The sequence below is a fragment of the Sciurus carolinensis genome, chromosome 4 (assembly GCF_902686445.1).
Source record: "Sciurus carolinensis chromosome 4, mSciCar1.2, whole genome shotgun sequence".
Taxonomy (NCBI): Eukaryota; Metazoa; Chordata; class Mammalia; order Rodentia; family Sciuridae; genus Sciurus; species Sciurus carolinensis.
This window is the reverse complement of record NC_062216.1, coordinates 123,490,548-123,504,020: the sequence shown is the minus strand read 5'-3', so window position 1 is coordinate 123,504,020 and position 13,473 is coordinate 123,490,548. Positions and strand designations below refer to the sequence as shown.

The 13,473-nt window shown below is 36.0% G+C and overlaps 1 protein-coding gene across 3 annotated transcripts in view; it reads right to left on the bottom strand.

Annotated features, from left to right (window-relative positions):
* The window catches only part of Srgap1 (SLIT-ROBO Rho GTPase activating protein 1), a 278,191-nt gene that overhangs the window by 114,434 nt on the left and 150,284 nt on the right, over positions 1 to 13,473 (bottom strand). For all 3 annotated transcript variants that reach the window (XM_047549492.1, XM_047549489.1, XM_047549491.1), the window contains exon 4: positions 6,695 to 6,757. In XM_047549492.1, coding sequence (XP_047405448.1) covers positions 6,695 to 6,757 — 63 coding nt within the window. The remainder of the gene's footprint in view (positions 1 to 6,694; positions 6,758 to 13,473) is intronic.

Genomic DNA, 13,473 nt, shown 5'->3' with positions numbered 1-13,473 from the left:
CCCGTTCCTGTTTGTAAAACTGGAATTAGGATATCTGCCTCTTAGGGCTGGTATGAGAAATGAACAGATAAGGTGCGTGCTTGATGGTAAGGGTGGAATAAATCTTCCTGTTCTCAGTTCTTTTCCTTGTGATTTAATGGAACTTGAGGATGGATTACCTCACGTCTGGCTAGCCATGAGTGCCAGCGATGCACAGAGGGTGTGATAATCAATGACATGTAATGAACAATCAATTTCATGTGCATTTATCATGACGTCTGTGTTAATCTCTATTAGAATTAGCTTACTGAGGACATAAACTCTATTTTGTAAAATGCTGTAGAGCCTAGACAAGAAAAAGAATTAATGGAGGGCAAATAATTGTAAATTACCATTTGTAATTAAAAGAATATTGAATACCCTGTTGAGATTTTGATATTGGGACAAGCTGAAAATCATTGTTTAAAAATCTCTCTGTTCTTTTTTTTTTGTTCCCATGATGAATGCTTTACTGGGATAATTGAAGGAAAATTTTGGTTTGAATGCTCCTTCTGATCTTTGTGTCATCATTTTCTGTTTTTACTTTTCAATCTCCCACTCCCCCAGAGTCCTATTAACATTTACTATTTTTAAAAAAATATTTTTTAGTTGTCAGTGGACCTTGATTTTACTTATTGATATGTGGTGCTGAGAATCGAACCGTGTGCCTCACACATGCTCGGCAACTGCTCTACCACTGAGCCACAACCCCAGCCCTAACATCTACTATTGATTCGTTTTTTTTTTTTTTAGGATAGTTATCTTCCTTGTTTTTTTTGAACAAATATTCATTGAAGCAAAAAACCAAACCAAAACAAAACAACAAAACCACATGCACACACAGGTTGAGAATCTTTCCTGTGAAAATCCAAAATCTGAAATTCCAAAGTTTTTGAGTGCTGACAAGATGCTCAAAAATTTTGGATTTGAGGGCATTTGGGATTTTAGACTTGGGGATTAAAGATGTTTATAAGTAAAGTCTATGCAACTATTTCAAAATCAGCAAAATCCCCAAATCTGAAAAACTTCTGGTCCAAGCATTTTGGATAAGGAATACTCTGCCTGTCTTTACATGAAAACCATCTTAATTAATGTTAACATCAGCCCTGATCTCTGCATTTACTCTGTGAGTTGGTACCATCCTCACTCCACTGAGAGTGAAGAAGAGATGGTGAGAATAACACTAACTACTAACGTTTGATAAGCATTTACTATGTGCCAGGCACTGTTCTGGATGTTTAATCTGCATTAACTCAGCTTTGTTTTCCTCTTAGTACTTACACTTGCCATATTAGACTTTGTTTGTTTGTTTACTGTCTATCTCTTCTCATTGGACTATAAAAGCCTGCACGGAAGTACTTGGTCTGTTTTTATTCACAGCTATATTGCCAGTACATTGAACAGTGCCTGGCACAGGAAGCATTCAAAAATGTGTGTTGAATGAATGAATGAGTCTTCACAACATTTATTCTTTTACTAACTCTTAAGAGTTGGTCATTATTACGAGCTCTACTTTATGGATGAAAAGTTGAGGAAAGGGTCACCACACCCAGAAAGTGGCAGGGCTGTGATTTAAGCCTAGGCCCTTCCCTTTCTCTGATGTCGCATCCAATGCCATGATGGATAATCCTATGTGTCAACTTGACTAGGCCTTGGGGTGCCTGATTATTTGGTCAAAGATATTCGGGGTCTGTACATAAGAATGTTTCTGAACGAGCTTGACTTCTGGATCAGTAGACTGAGTAAAGCAGACTGTCCTCCCAATGTAGCTGGGCCTTATGCAATTCGCTAATGGCCTGCATTGAACATAAAAGTTGGCTAAGAGACAAGTCACTTTCTCCATGGAAAGATCTTTGAGCTGGGACACTGGTTTTCTGACTTGGAGTTGGACTGGAACTTAACACCACTACTCTCCTGGTTCCCCAGATTGCCAACTGCAGATCCTGAGACTTTTCATCCTCTATAGCTGTGAGAGCCAGCTCCTTATAATACATTACTTTGTACACACACTCACATTCACATACTCTATTTGGTTCTGTTTCTCTGGAGAACCCAGATAATACAGATGCCCAGTAAGGATAAATGACCTTCCAGAGCCACATAGCTAGCTGTCACTGTAGCTGGGATTCATTCAAGTTTGCTGACTTCCAGTTCATTCATTTCTGTTTCATTATAGCATAACACTCTCCCTGGCTTCTTTATTCTCAAACTAGCTAATACTACCCTTTAGCTCTCATTTAAATATTCAACTCAAAAGGAAGTGAATTAGAAGATTTGACTCAAAAGGGAGTCTGCCAATCTTGGTTTACTCTTTCACTTTTTAGCACACTGAGTTCCATCTGTTAGACATCTAAATTAACATTTCTAAGAAGTACAGGTTGCCACTGAGCCACATGTTCAAATTTTCACTTAAAACATTTTTGCTACAGCAATATTAATGCCATTGATACTAAAAAATACAAATAAGCAGGAGATAAACTGCTTAATTATTCTTTTGTTATGGGGGAGATATTAAGATTTAGAGGTCTTATTTAGAAATGGTCCCCCAAAACTACAACAACAGAAATAAAATAACAGTAAAGGACATTGGCTCTGGAGCCAGATCCGGACTTGAAATTCTATTTTCCTATATACTGTACGACCTAGGGCAAGACTCTCTTAGCTCTCTTCTTCTTAGGTTCTTCATCTGTAGAATGAGGACACAAGAGTAGCCATCTCCTAGTGACGCTATGTCATTTAAGATAGTGTAAGTAATGTGCTCAGCACAATAACCAGCACATACATAATAAACATGCAGTCAATGTTATCCACTCTAGCAGGTATGACTAGTTACCTATAAATAACTTCCATTCCTTTTCAAATTATCAGAACTTCTATTTTTTTTTTAAAAAAGTAGTTAGCAATGAGCTAGCTAGCTAAAAATTGTAATTTCCAGATCTCCTTGTAGCCTGGTAGGACCATATTCTAAATTCTGATCAATAAGCTTTTGTGAAAGTGTAATGTAAGACTTACATCAAGTCTCCTTGAAAGACAAGGGGCCAGCCCTCTTTCCTTTCTCCATTGTTTCAGGGAACACAGAAGTAATGGCTGGAACTCTAGAAACTATATTGAATTATAAGGACAAATGTTGCAATTGGGCTTCTCTGAAGAGTGAATTAAGAGAAACTTGATTATTTTTTTTAAAAAATTTATTTGTTCTTTTTAGTTATACATGACAGTAGAATGTGTTTTGACATATACATACATGGAGTACAACTTCCTATTTTTGTGATTGTACATGATGTGGAGTTATACTGGTCATGTATTCATATACGAACATAGTAAAGTTATATCTGATTCATTTTATTCCCATCCCTTCTCCCTTCCCTTCATTCCCCTTTGACTAATCTATTCTTTAGGGTGTTAGCATCTGTATATCAGAGAGAGGAGCCCGATTCTTGAATGGCTTTATGTAACTTCCACACCAGCTCTGGGTTGCCCATCTTGGGACTTTTCTTAAGTGTGAGAGCATATAAACTACTTTTCTCATGCCATTATTTTGAGTACCTCTGTTACTCGAGGCCAATCTAATCTTAACTGCTTTGGCTGTCCCTGGTGGTAGTTTAAAAATTCTAATGGAGGCCTGACACCATCCTGAGGCTTTTCTTTTTTCCCCCAAATAAAAGCAAAAATATTCGAAAGGAGGTGAATGCCTTCAAAGCCTTTCCATCCCTTTCAGAAGCCACTCTGATGCTACCACCTTCTCTTTCCTGCTCACAAGCCCACACATCATGCTGTATTATATATCCTGTAATTCATCACACCATACATCTATCACATCATCTCTACAACCTGAACTAATCAAACTCAGTTCGCTCTAAAGTAGAAGTGATCCTAAATCATTTCTTTCCATTTACCTTCCTGGGCATTTTGATGGAAAATTTGGAATAGCAATGATTGTGATGGAAGCCATATTTTGGAGTAAAGAAGTCTACACCAAAGACCAACACCTACCACTAAGGTTGATCATAACTTTAAATATTCCACTGGTATAAAGCAGCTAATATATTTCTCAATGTTCACCTGCAACTCACAAGGAGTTTCAAGGGTTGAGAGTGAGCAGTGAATATTTCTCTGTTGAGGCAATTAAATGGCATCTTCATTTCCCAGAGGATACATGGTTTATATCTGTTATTTCAGCATCATCAGTTGCATAAAATTCTATGTGTGATGCAAACAGGTTATTTGTTTATAACCAGAATATGAGTCAGAGGTTGAGTAAGGAGCCTAAATCACACTCCTTGAACTTTTGGTCTACTGTTCAAACATACCTCACCTTACTCTTCTAGTGTAAAATGAGTATGTACAATGTATAAATTTCATCTGAACAAGACAGAATCTGTGTATCTGGATAAAAAAGACCAAAAGAGCATTTCCTTTTAGAGCAACAAGAGTCTATGTGTATGAGGGAGGGAGGGAGGAAGAAAGAGAGGGAGGGTTTAAGGGAGAGGGGTAGGTAGGTAGGCAAGGTAATTTTTTCTCCATCCAACGTGATCTCTGGTCTTGGCTGAGCAGTATCTCTGGTTAAAGTAAAAAATTTTCCCCAGGAGCTCAAAGTGATCCACATATGACATAATTAAAACCTCTCTGCCTTTCTTCTCTATTTCTTAATTCCTCCACTGATTCTGAGAGGTTAAATGACTCTTACAGGGTCACTCAAATCCTGGTAGCCTTTCCAAGAACCTGGATCCTTCAGGCTTTCAGACTGATGTTGACTAGAGTTTTGAGAAAGTGTTATTGAACTTGATCCAACTATATGGAGTCTGCTAAATGTCTAAGTCCAATCAACGGGATGAATCTAGGAGAAATTTTACTCTACATATCCCTCACTGACATATAATTCTCATGCCATCCTCCTGACTTTCCTTGCATGCAGTGATCAAGTTTGCCTTGATGTTCTGATACTCTGACTAGTGTGACTAGTTTCAGATCATTAGCAACAGCTTTTTTCCATAATGCTGTGATAACCAGCAGACTTGATATTTTTGAAGTATTAAGGACTTGTTTCTATTCTAGATGAAACAACGTTCTCAAAAAGAACCACAAGGAAAGTACCATGAAGACCTCATTGTAAAATAATTCAATGACAGATAACAGAGAATTTGTTTGTTTTCCTTTGAAGTCTCAGAGGCACAATGCTTATTTAACTTTTAAATTATAACATTTCTAGAAATGGCTTATATCTTGGGTTGTCAGAAATTAATAAGTCATATAAAGTATGGACAGGTAATTGGCCTTTATAATCCAAAACTCTATTTTTAAAGTTAACTGGACTCTAGACACAAGGGATTTGTAGGTTACATGTAAAATTTAACATTTCTGAAGCAGAATTAACACTCAGAAATCATCAATTCAATTCATAACATGGAGGTAGCAAATGTGCTTTATAAAAAATACAGATTTATTATACATACACAAAAAAATAAAGTCCATTCTGTAAAAATATAACTCCTCTTATGGAAGTTTAATTTATAACTTAATTTAGCAAGTATCAGTGGAACATTAAAAATTTAATTCACTAAATTACATTTTATACACATATATTTTTAGGAACAAATGGAATTTGAAAATCAAGAATCACACTTTAATAAGCTTTCAGTTTTAATTTTTCTTAAAGAAAAATTCAAGTAATCTTGTGCAATGAAAATATAAATATTTATCATTAGGATAAATTATATTACTCATTTCTCATGTTATTTTTTTTTAAATAAAAAGTGCCCAAAAACCTCTGAAAGGGATATGTGTTTAAAAATATGATTATTCAGTATAAAAAATTTAAAGGCATATCATTAATTCTACCTTGCAACATCATTGGTATTAACTTTAAAAGTAACTATTTTTTATTTAAAAATGTTTTATTATAATTATCAATATTTCAACTGTACAGTTAAATGGGATTCACATTGTGAATTGTTAATGTCCATTTTCTATTCCCCACACCCTTCCCAGACCCTAATAATATTTTTTCTAAAGTCATTTTAAATAATTTAATTTCTTAAGATCATATGGAATACCCTAAATAAAATATTTTTAATAAAAGCAAATTATCACGAGGAAGGAAAAATAGCTCTACAAAAAAGTAATTTTAATAAATTAAATAAATAAATTAAATTCACCAAATAATTAATTGAACTGAAGTGGGAGGGGTAGCGGAAGAAAAGAAAAAGAAAGAAAGAAATTAAAACACCCAGAATAAAGCAACTCTAAATTTTTCAAGTCCCGAATGGCAACAATTTTAACAAAATATTCTGGAACTGAATATGTGTACAGGTCCCATATAATCCAACCATGTTTATAATATAAACATGTCTTACTGATGTCCTATCAAGGTGCCTATGCTCTGGTTTCTTAAAGTATGTGAACTGTGTGTGTGTATCTGTGTGTGTGTGTGTGTGTGTGTGTATGTGTGTGTGTGTGTGTGTGTGTGTGTGTGTAGTCTTTCCAAATCAGGAGGGAGAGGCAAAGGAATATAGTACGTGCATATGGCAGTATGCACGCATCCACCTGGTCCCATATTTTAACCAGATGAGCACCCACCAGCATTCTGGCTTGGATTGAGTTATAAAATGAACAGTGTTTCTCCAAACCAGAAGCTTAACTGAGAATTCTTGCAAAAGAAGAAAAATTAAGTGCTTACCGTGTAAAGCTCATTAAGAACCTTCATTAAATCCTCATGAAGTTGAAATGCAATCTCTTTGCTCTGTAATTAGGAAGAAATAAGGAAAGAATATTTGAAAATGTAATAGAAACATTTATAAATTGTTTATATCTTAAAAAATCCCATTGACTGAAATAGGATATATATATATATTTATATCTATAGCTATATATATCTCTCTATATCTCTCTATATATCTGCATACCTATATATAGATAGATCTCTCTATATATCTACAGAGAGATCTATCTGATACAATAAATATCTTCAACCAAATGGCCTTTCCTAATATTAAGCAATGTCTACCCGTGGTAGCAAATGGACAGCCAGGATGGCTCCCCTCCCATGCACATCAGATTTCCAAAAGAGAGATAAAAAGCAAGCAGAGCGAGGCATCAAGCTGGCTTCGAAGTTGAGCTGCAGGGCTAAAGTCATTAAAGATGACCTCGAGCATCCAGTTTCTTCCTCCTTAGTATCATCACAAAGGAATTTTGCAGTGTGAGTCTCAAAAAGCTAAGTTAGAAAACAAAGGGGACATTAACTCTCCTGTCCAAAATGATTTCACAGACTATAATCTGAAGAAAGCACTTTCAAAGTAGTAAGATGGTAAGTTCACTTAAAATCCACATATTTTACCTCCGCAATATTATTTTTTATTAAGACACAAAAGCAGAGAGTTGCATTCTTCTACCCTGTTAGTGAAAAACAGTATTTAAAATATTCTTCCCTAGGTTCATTCTGAGAGTTTGATAGCAGAGTATTTGAATATTGTTTTCAGCACAATCTGTAAGTTATTTTAAAGAATATCCATACGTTCATTTATGTGCCTCCCACTGGACCATCAGTTTGAAGGTAAGGGCCATATCTATCCATTCTGCTTTGGCAAGTAAGCATCTAGGACATAGAATTTAAGATGGCTGTTGGTCTCACCTACCTCTGGACTTGCTTTGCATAAGAAGATTCTAATATTTGTTAAATGAATCTAAGGACAAGCTGAAATACCATGTGCCTAAAATAACTCAAATAGTACAGCATTTGCTAAAGTGGTCTGCTGGCCACCACTGAAAGGTAGAATGGAAAGGCCATAGACCACCCTTAAAAAAATTACTGGGCCTCAGAGGAAACTGAGTCCATCTGCCAATATATGGTCTTTGGGTCAAGACTCAGTAAAAGGCCAAATGTGATGAATTGGAGATTCATGGAAGATAAAATACTGTGGGAAGATGATACCAGAATAGTACCTGTATAAGAGAAATTCAAATTTATTGGCAGCATTTGTCACTGGGTTCTTCTGGGGGTACTGAAGACAGTGCTGCTGTTTTCCAAGCTTTGACAGCTTCTAAAATCCCTCAATTGGACATAATAGGAGTTTTATATTTTGCTGTGTTCCTGATATGTGAGATTGTGGACTAAGAATCACTTCAGAGTGTAAGGAAAGTCACAAGTGGGCAAATGAAGCCAACTGAAACTCATTTTATTTTCCCCAAGTCTGTTATATGCATTATACTATAATCTACTATGATTTCAGTTTGGTGTTATTTTAATATCAGATTTCATTCAAGGATCTGGGCCACCAATTTAGAACTCTCTAATGGGATCAAAGGCCATCAGGTAACTCTGCTCAGTTACCCACGTTTCAGGTAGCAATTCCAAAAAGAAAATATTTCTTGGCTAAGATTTCAGAACATAACAACAAAAATCTCTTGGGTTCAATTAACCTCAAACCAAGAATATTTAGGGTCAGATTAAAGACTTGGGTTTGTGGTCACAAGTATCCTCCAAACTACCGTGGGCCAAATATAATAAGCAAGACAATTCTTTGTATGTTCCACATTTCACAAGACGTCGGGTAGTGAGGTAGAAGAAATCTAGCATTAGAGAAAGACTACACATTTCCAAGCATATATTTATATTTTTCTTTCCCCTTTCCCCTAATGTATATTGTTTGTCTGAAGGTATTATAGCATAATGTTTAAAATCAAGGATTCTGGATATCCCTGTATCCCAGTTTCCTGTCTGTAAAATAAATACAGCCATTGCACCTACCTCAGAGGGTTATTATAAGCATGAATGAGACAAAATATACATTGCACTTAGGATGGGACCTAACATGCATAGACACTCCATAAATGTTATACTTATTTATTTTTTCCCCAGTTTGCAGTGACCACATCAGACCTTCCCTTGTTTTGGTCTCGTAGGGCATTTATTCATTAATTTTTCTGCAAGAGGTGCTTGGTAGAAACTGTTTGATTTGATTCTGATGACCCGCCCCATTGCCCTGGGCCTTTAGATGTCCTCTAACTTTGAAGGGCCTCCAAGTATTATGCTCTCACCTTTGGACTTTTCTTATGTCTGTATTCCTGCACCATGTATATATCTAAACTTACCTTCCGATGTTCCATTTGCTTGGGGATTCTACTACTAGTAGTGAAGAATAAATTAATGAAACGCATTAGGAAATGGACAATTCCTCAAGCCAACATGGTAAGATACATGCAATTTATAAAAGGGGCCCTTAAGGAGCTCCAATGGGAGTTTTAGATTTTGTGAAAAGTTGGTGGGGAATTTTTCTCCTCAGGGAAAACCCTGATACCCTCCTGACACAGAACTCAGTTTCTGTCCTTATGTTCACTTCAAGTCACAATCCAAACCTGCCATGGTCTAATAGGTTACCTAGAAATTAACCACTTTCTTCCCACCACCACTCCTGTAGTTTATAAAGGTTGTTAAAAACTGGACTGAGCTCTAAGAAAGACTTGTTTATATGTTATGTGAAACCTGATTTCACATGTTCTTGTATTCACAAATACTTGGGATGGACACAATATAAGTGATCACCAAATGCTGGGGGCCAGGGCTATATTTTCATGACATGGGAACAGTAAAGAGACCAACATGTACCTTACCCCCAGTTTAGATATGGCTCCAATTTATTATAGTAGCAATGAGACACAATAATTTCTTTTAAAGAATACTCTAGACCTCAAAAGAAGCAATCTTTAAGCCAAAACACAGTTGCTATAGCACTTAGGATCCAGGCGTACCAAACTAGTGAACTGAAATCTAACTAGAAAATACCTGGATTGTCAAAGTTCATCAAAACATAAGAGGGTGCACATGCCTCTGGATTCTATTTCATTGAAAATTGGAAACAGTGTGAGTAGACCCTGGACCCTTTAAATAAGAACTGCCATGGCAAAAAAAATGATAATGATCTGAAGGAAGCAATGAATGTTCCTTGTGTATAAGAGAAAAAAAAATTATGAAATGGTATATTTGAAGTAAAGTATTTTCTATGTTATTTGAGATTAGCTGATTAAAATTACTCTTATACTTTTATAAGAGACTCTCAATTGCTTAAGGGACAAAGTTGGCGAAGAGGAGGGATTTCCCCCCCTCCATTAACATGAGGCTACAGAAGTTGAAATTGTGGTAAAACTTTTAATATGTTTCATAAGGATTTTGACCCAAGGGGAAATAAAATGGTTAACTTTAATTTAATTAACATTGTATCTGCAGTAAAAAAGCCCAGGATGAAATTTCAGACCTATTTCCAATTATTTACTATTTATTGCCACATTGATGTTTCAGATATCTCAAACTTTAGTTCAAAATTAAGAGTTCTAAAATGTTTATCTTTGTCCATTATGAAAATATATTAAGTATATTGAAGAATACTAGAAAAACTGGGAAGAGAGGAACAAAATGATCATCATTGTGACTTGGTGTATATCTTTCAAGTTAGCTTATCTAAACATAAGTCTCAGCCATTCCATTATAGCCAAATGTATTTTGTATTCTTTTTCCTAATTACCATAAATTTTTTAATGAATTTATACAATTTTCAGGCAACTACAATTTGCTTTACAAAACTATCCAGTGAATAACTACTCATACTATTATTTTCACTATTTGCCAGTCAGTAATTTATTTATTCATTAAATTTTACCAATTTTTGCACTTTAAATTCTTTATTTTATATGCTCATTTTATCAGTACTTAAATACAAATTTCTCATACATGCTATCACTTTTTGTAGATTTGTAATATGAAATATTGAATAAATATTACAAATCATAACATTATCAAACTTTACAACAAAATACCAAAGAACACAAAAGACTTAAGGACTACTATTTTAAATTTCTAGTGAAAACATGAAACAAGAATAAAGAATATCAATTGTAATCCCAGGGGTTTGGGAGGCTGAGGCAGGAGGATCACAAGTTTCGCTAAGTTCAGCATGAATTCAGCAACATGGCTGGGGATGTGGCTCAGTGGTTCAGTGCCCCTGGGTTCAATCCCTGGGACAAAAACAAATAAATAAATAAATAAATAAATAAATAAATAAATAAATAAATAAAATCATTCCTCTGCTTCTGTTTCCCTCCTACCTCACAATCATTATAAACTGGGAGTCCAGAAACCACAATAACAAATGGGATGATAATCTATACATTTCTCTTTACAGGTATAATCTATCACCTGTAAGTCGTTGAAAAAGTAACTCCATAAGCAACAACAACAAAAAATCTCCATGCTCCAAGACAGTCTGAAGTACAGGATGGCTGCAGAGAAATGTGGACTATTCAGTGAATACAAAAGTCAATGGTAAGAAATAGAATGATATTTTCAAGGTCATTAAAGTGGGCTTTTGTTATACATTCCACTTTATCATCTGTTCAAAGGTATTTCTTGGCACTTTCTACCTTGCCAAGGCATGTGCAATCTTCTGGGTTGGCAAAAACCTTTCTTGTCATTCTTTAGAGTGTAGTTGCAGTACTCATAAATATCATTTTTGAAGGAACAGTCATCGCACAGGAGGCAAAGCCATGAATATTTCATTTCCATTAGCTGGGTGAAGTCAACCATTTTTCAACTTTGGTCTAGAATGGTGAATCCAAGGAAGAGGGGGTCAGCAAACCTGTCCCAGCCAGCATGCAGCATGGCACTGCAGTTCACCAATATGCTTTAAGCACTCTGAACTGTCGTCACGAATGTTTGTCCAAAGACATACCTTGTGCTTTGTGCTATTTGCTTAAATTATTTTCTAGACATGAAATGATGAGGATAAAACTATGAACATTTTTTGGCTAAGAGTGTAGCTCAGTGATAGAGCTCTTGCCTAGCATGTATAAAGCCCTGGTTCACTTTCCAGCACTGCCAAAAAAACCTAAAAACCAAGCAACAACAAAAAACCCCACAATGTTTTTAGTCCCTTGACATATGTTAGAAAATTATTTTTAAGAAGTTCATTGTGAGTTAATATGGCTTCCAGAACCACAATGTTATTAAGTCAGAAATCTGAGGTTCATTCAAGCCTAGACTAGATGCTTTTCTTTGAAGAAGTCACCAATCCTCTCCATTAGCTTTTTCCTGCAGTTCCATTTTTCTGTATGTTATTAGACTTTTTAAAAATCCAATTACACTTTATCTGACTAAAATCCTTTACAGGCTTGCTATATTTTTAAGGATAGAGCTCAAATTTCTTAATTTTCCCATAACTACCCATGAATAACTCATTTCCTTCATGTGGTACAAATCTCAAACCCTGCCCTTCAGCCTGGTCATCAGTTACTGACTCCCAGGTCCAGCTTTGACATCCTTGTGCTTTCCCAGGTTCTCTCCTCTGCTGGACTCACCTCCTCCCCTGTACCTGAAGCAATCCTACATGCCACCCTGTGACATCTCTTTCGTAAGTTCATCTTGTCACCCAGAGAAAAAAAATAGAAACTCCCTTTATTGTGATTTTATAATACATTCATTTATTACCACCCCTAGGCTGTATAATTTAGTGATTAAGAGTTCAAACTGTAAAATCAAACTGCCTGTGTTCAAACTATCTTGTTACAATTTGTGTACAAGTTAAATAACTTTGTGAGGCCTCAATTTTCTCACTGGCAAAAAAGAAATGCTTAATAGTCTTAATGTCACAGAGTTTTAAGGGAAAGGTCCTTATTAAAAACTTAACACAAAATATTATTATTTTGATTATCACATTTATTTTTCTCCTTATAGAGAGCTTCTTTGAAAGTAGGGACCACATCCTACTTGTCTTTGTATTTCCAGGGTCTACTTTGGTGCTTGGCACATGGTAGGCACTGGATATGTTTGTGGAATGAAGGGGATCCAGAGCTGATTCAAGTCTGGCCTGCGTCCTACAGAATTCACCACCTCACAGAGAAGCCAGACAGGTTTTATTAGCCCATGTTTTGTTGCTACAGGTTGTTGTTACCTGAGGTTGGGCAACTTTAAAAAGATAAGAGGTTTATTTAGCTAAGTTCTGGAGGTTCAAGGGAACATGATACAGCATTGGCTTATCTCTGGTAAAGATTTCGTGATGGATGGAGTGTATGTGTAGAAAGAGATCACATAGCTAAATAAATAAGAATCTAGACAGTGATTCAGGAGTCGAACTTGCTCTTGTAACAACTTGCTTTTGCAAGAGCTCAGGGATCCTAGAGGAGCTACCTTAATCCCTTCTGAGGGCAGCTTCCCCAGTGATCTCAGGATCTTCCAGTAGGCCCCACCTCTTAAAGGTCCCACCTCCTTTCATCTCTACACTGGGACCAAGCTTCTAAAACATGAACCGAACCATGGGGGACAAACTCCAACTCTGGCACCTGCCAGAATAGCTTTCTATAAGGAGTGCTATAGTAAGAGCTACTCTGGGTGGATCCTGGTCAGACTGGTTAATACAGACCTGCTGGTTTGCTCCCTGGAACCTTCCAGAAGGAGAGAGAGGACAGAACAAA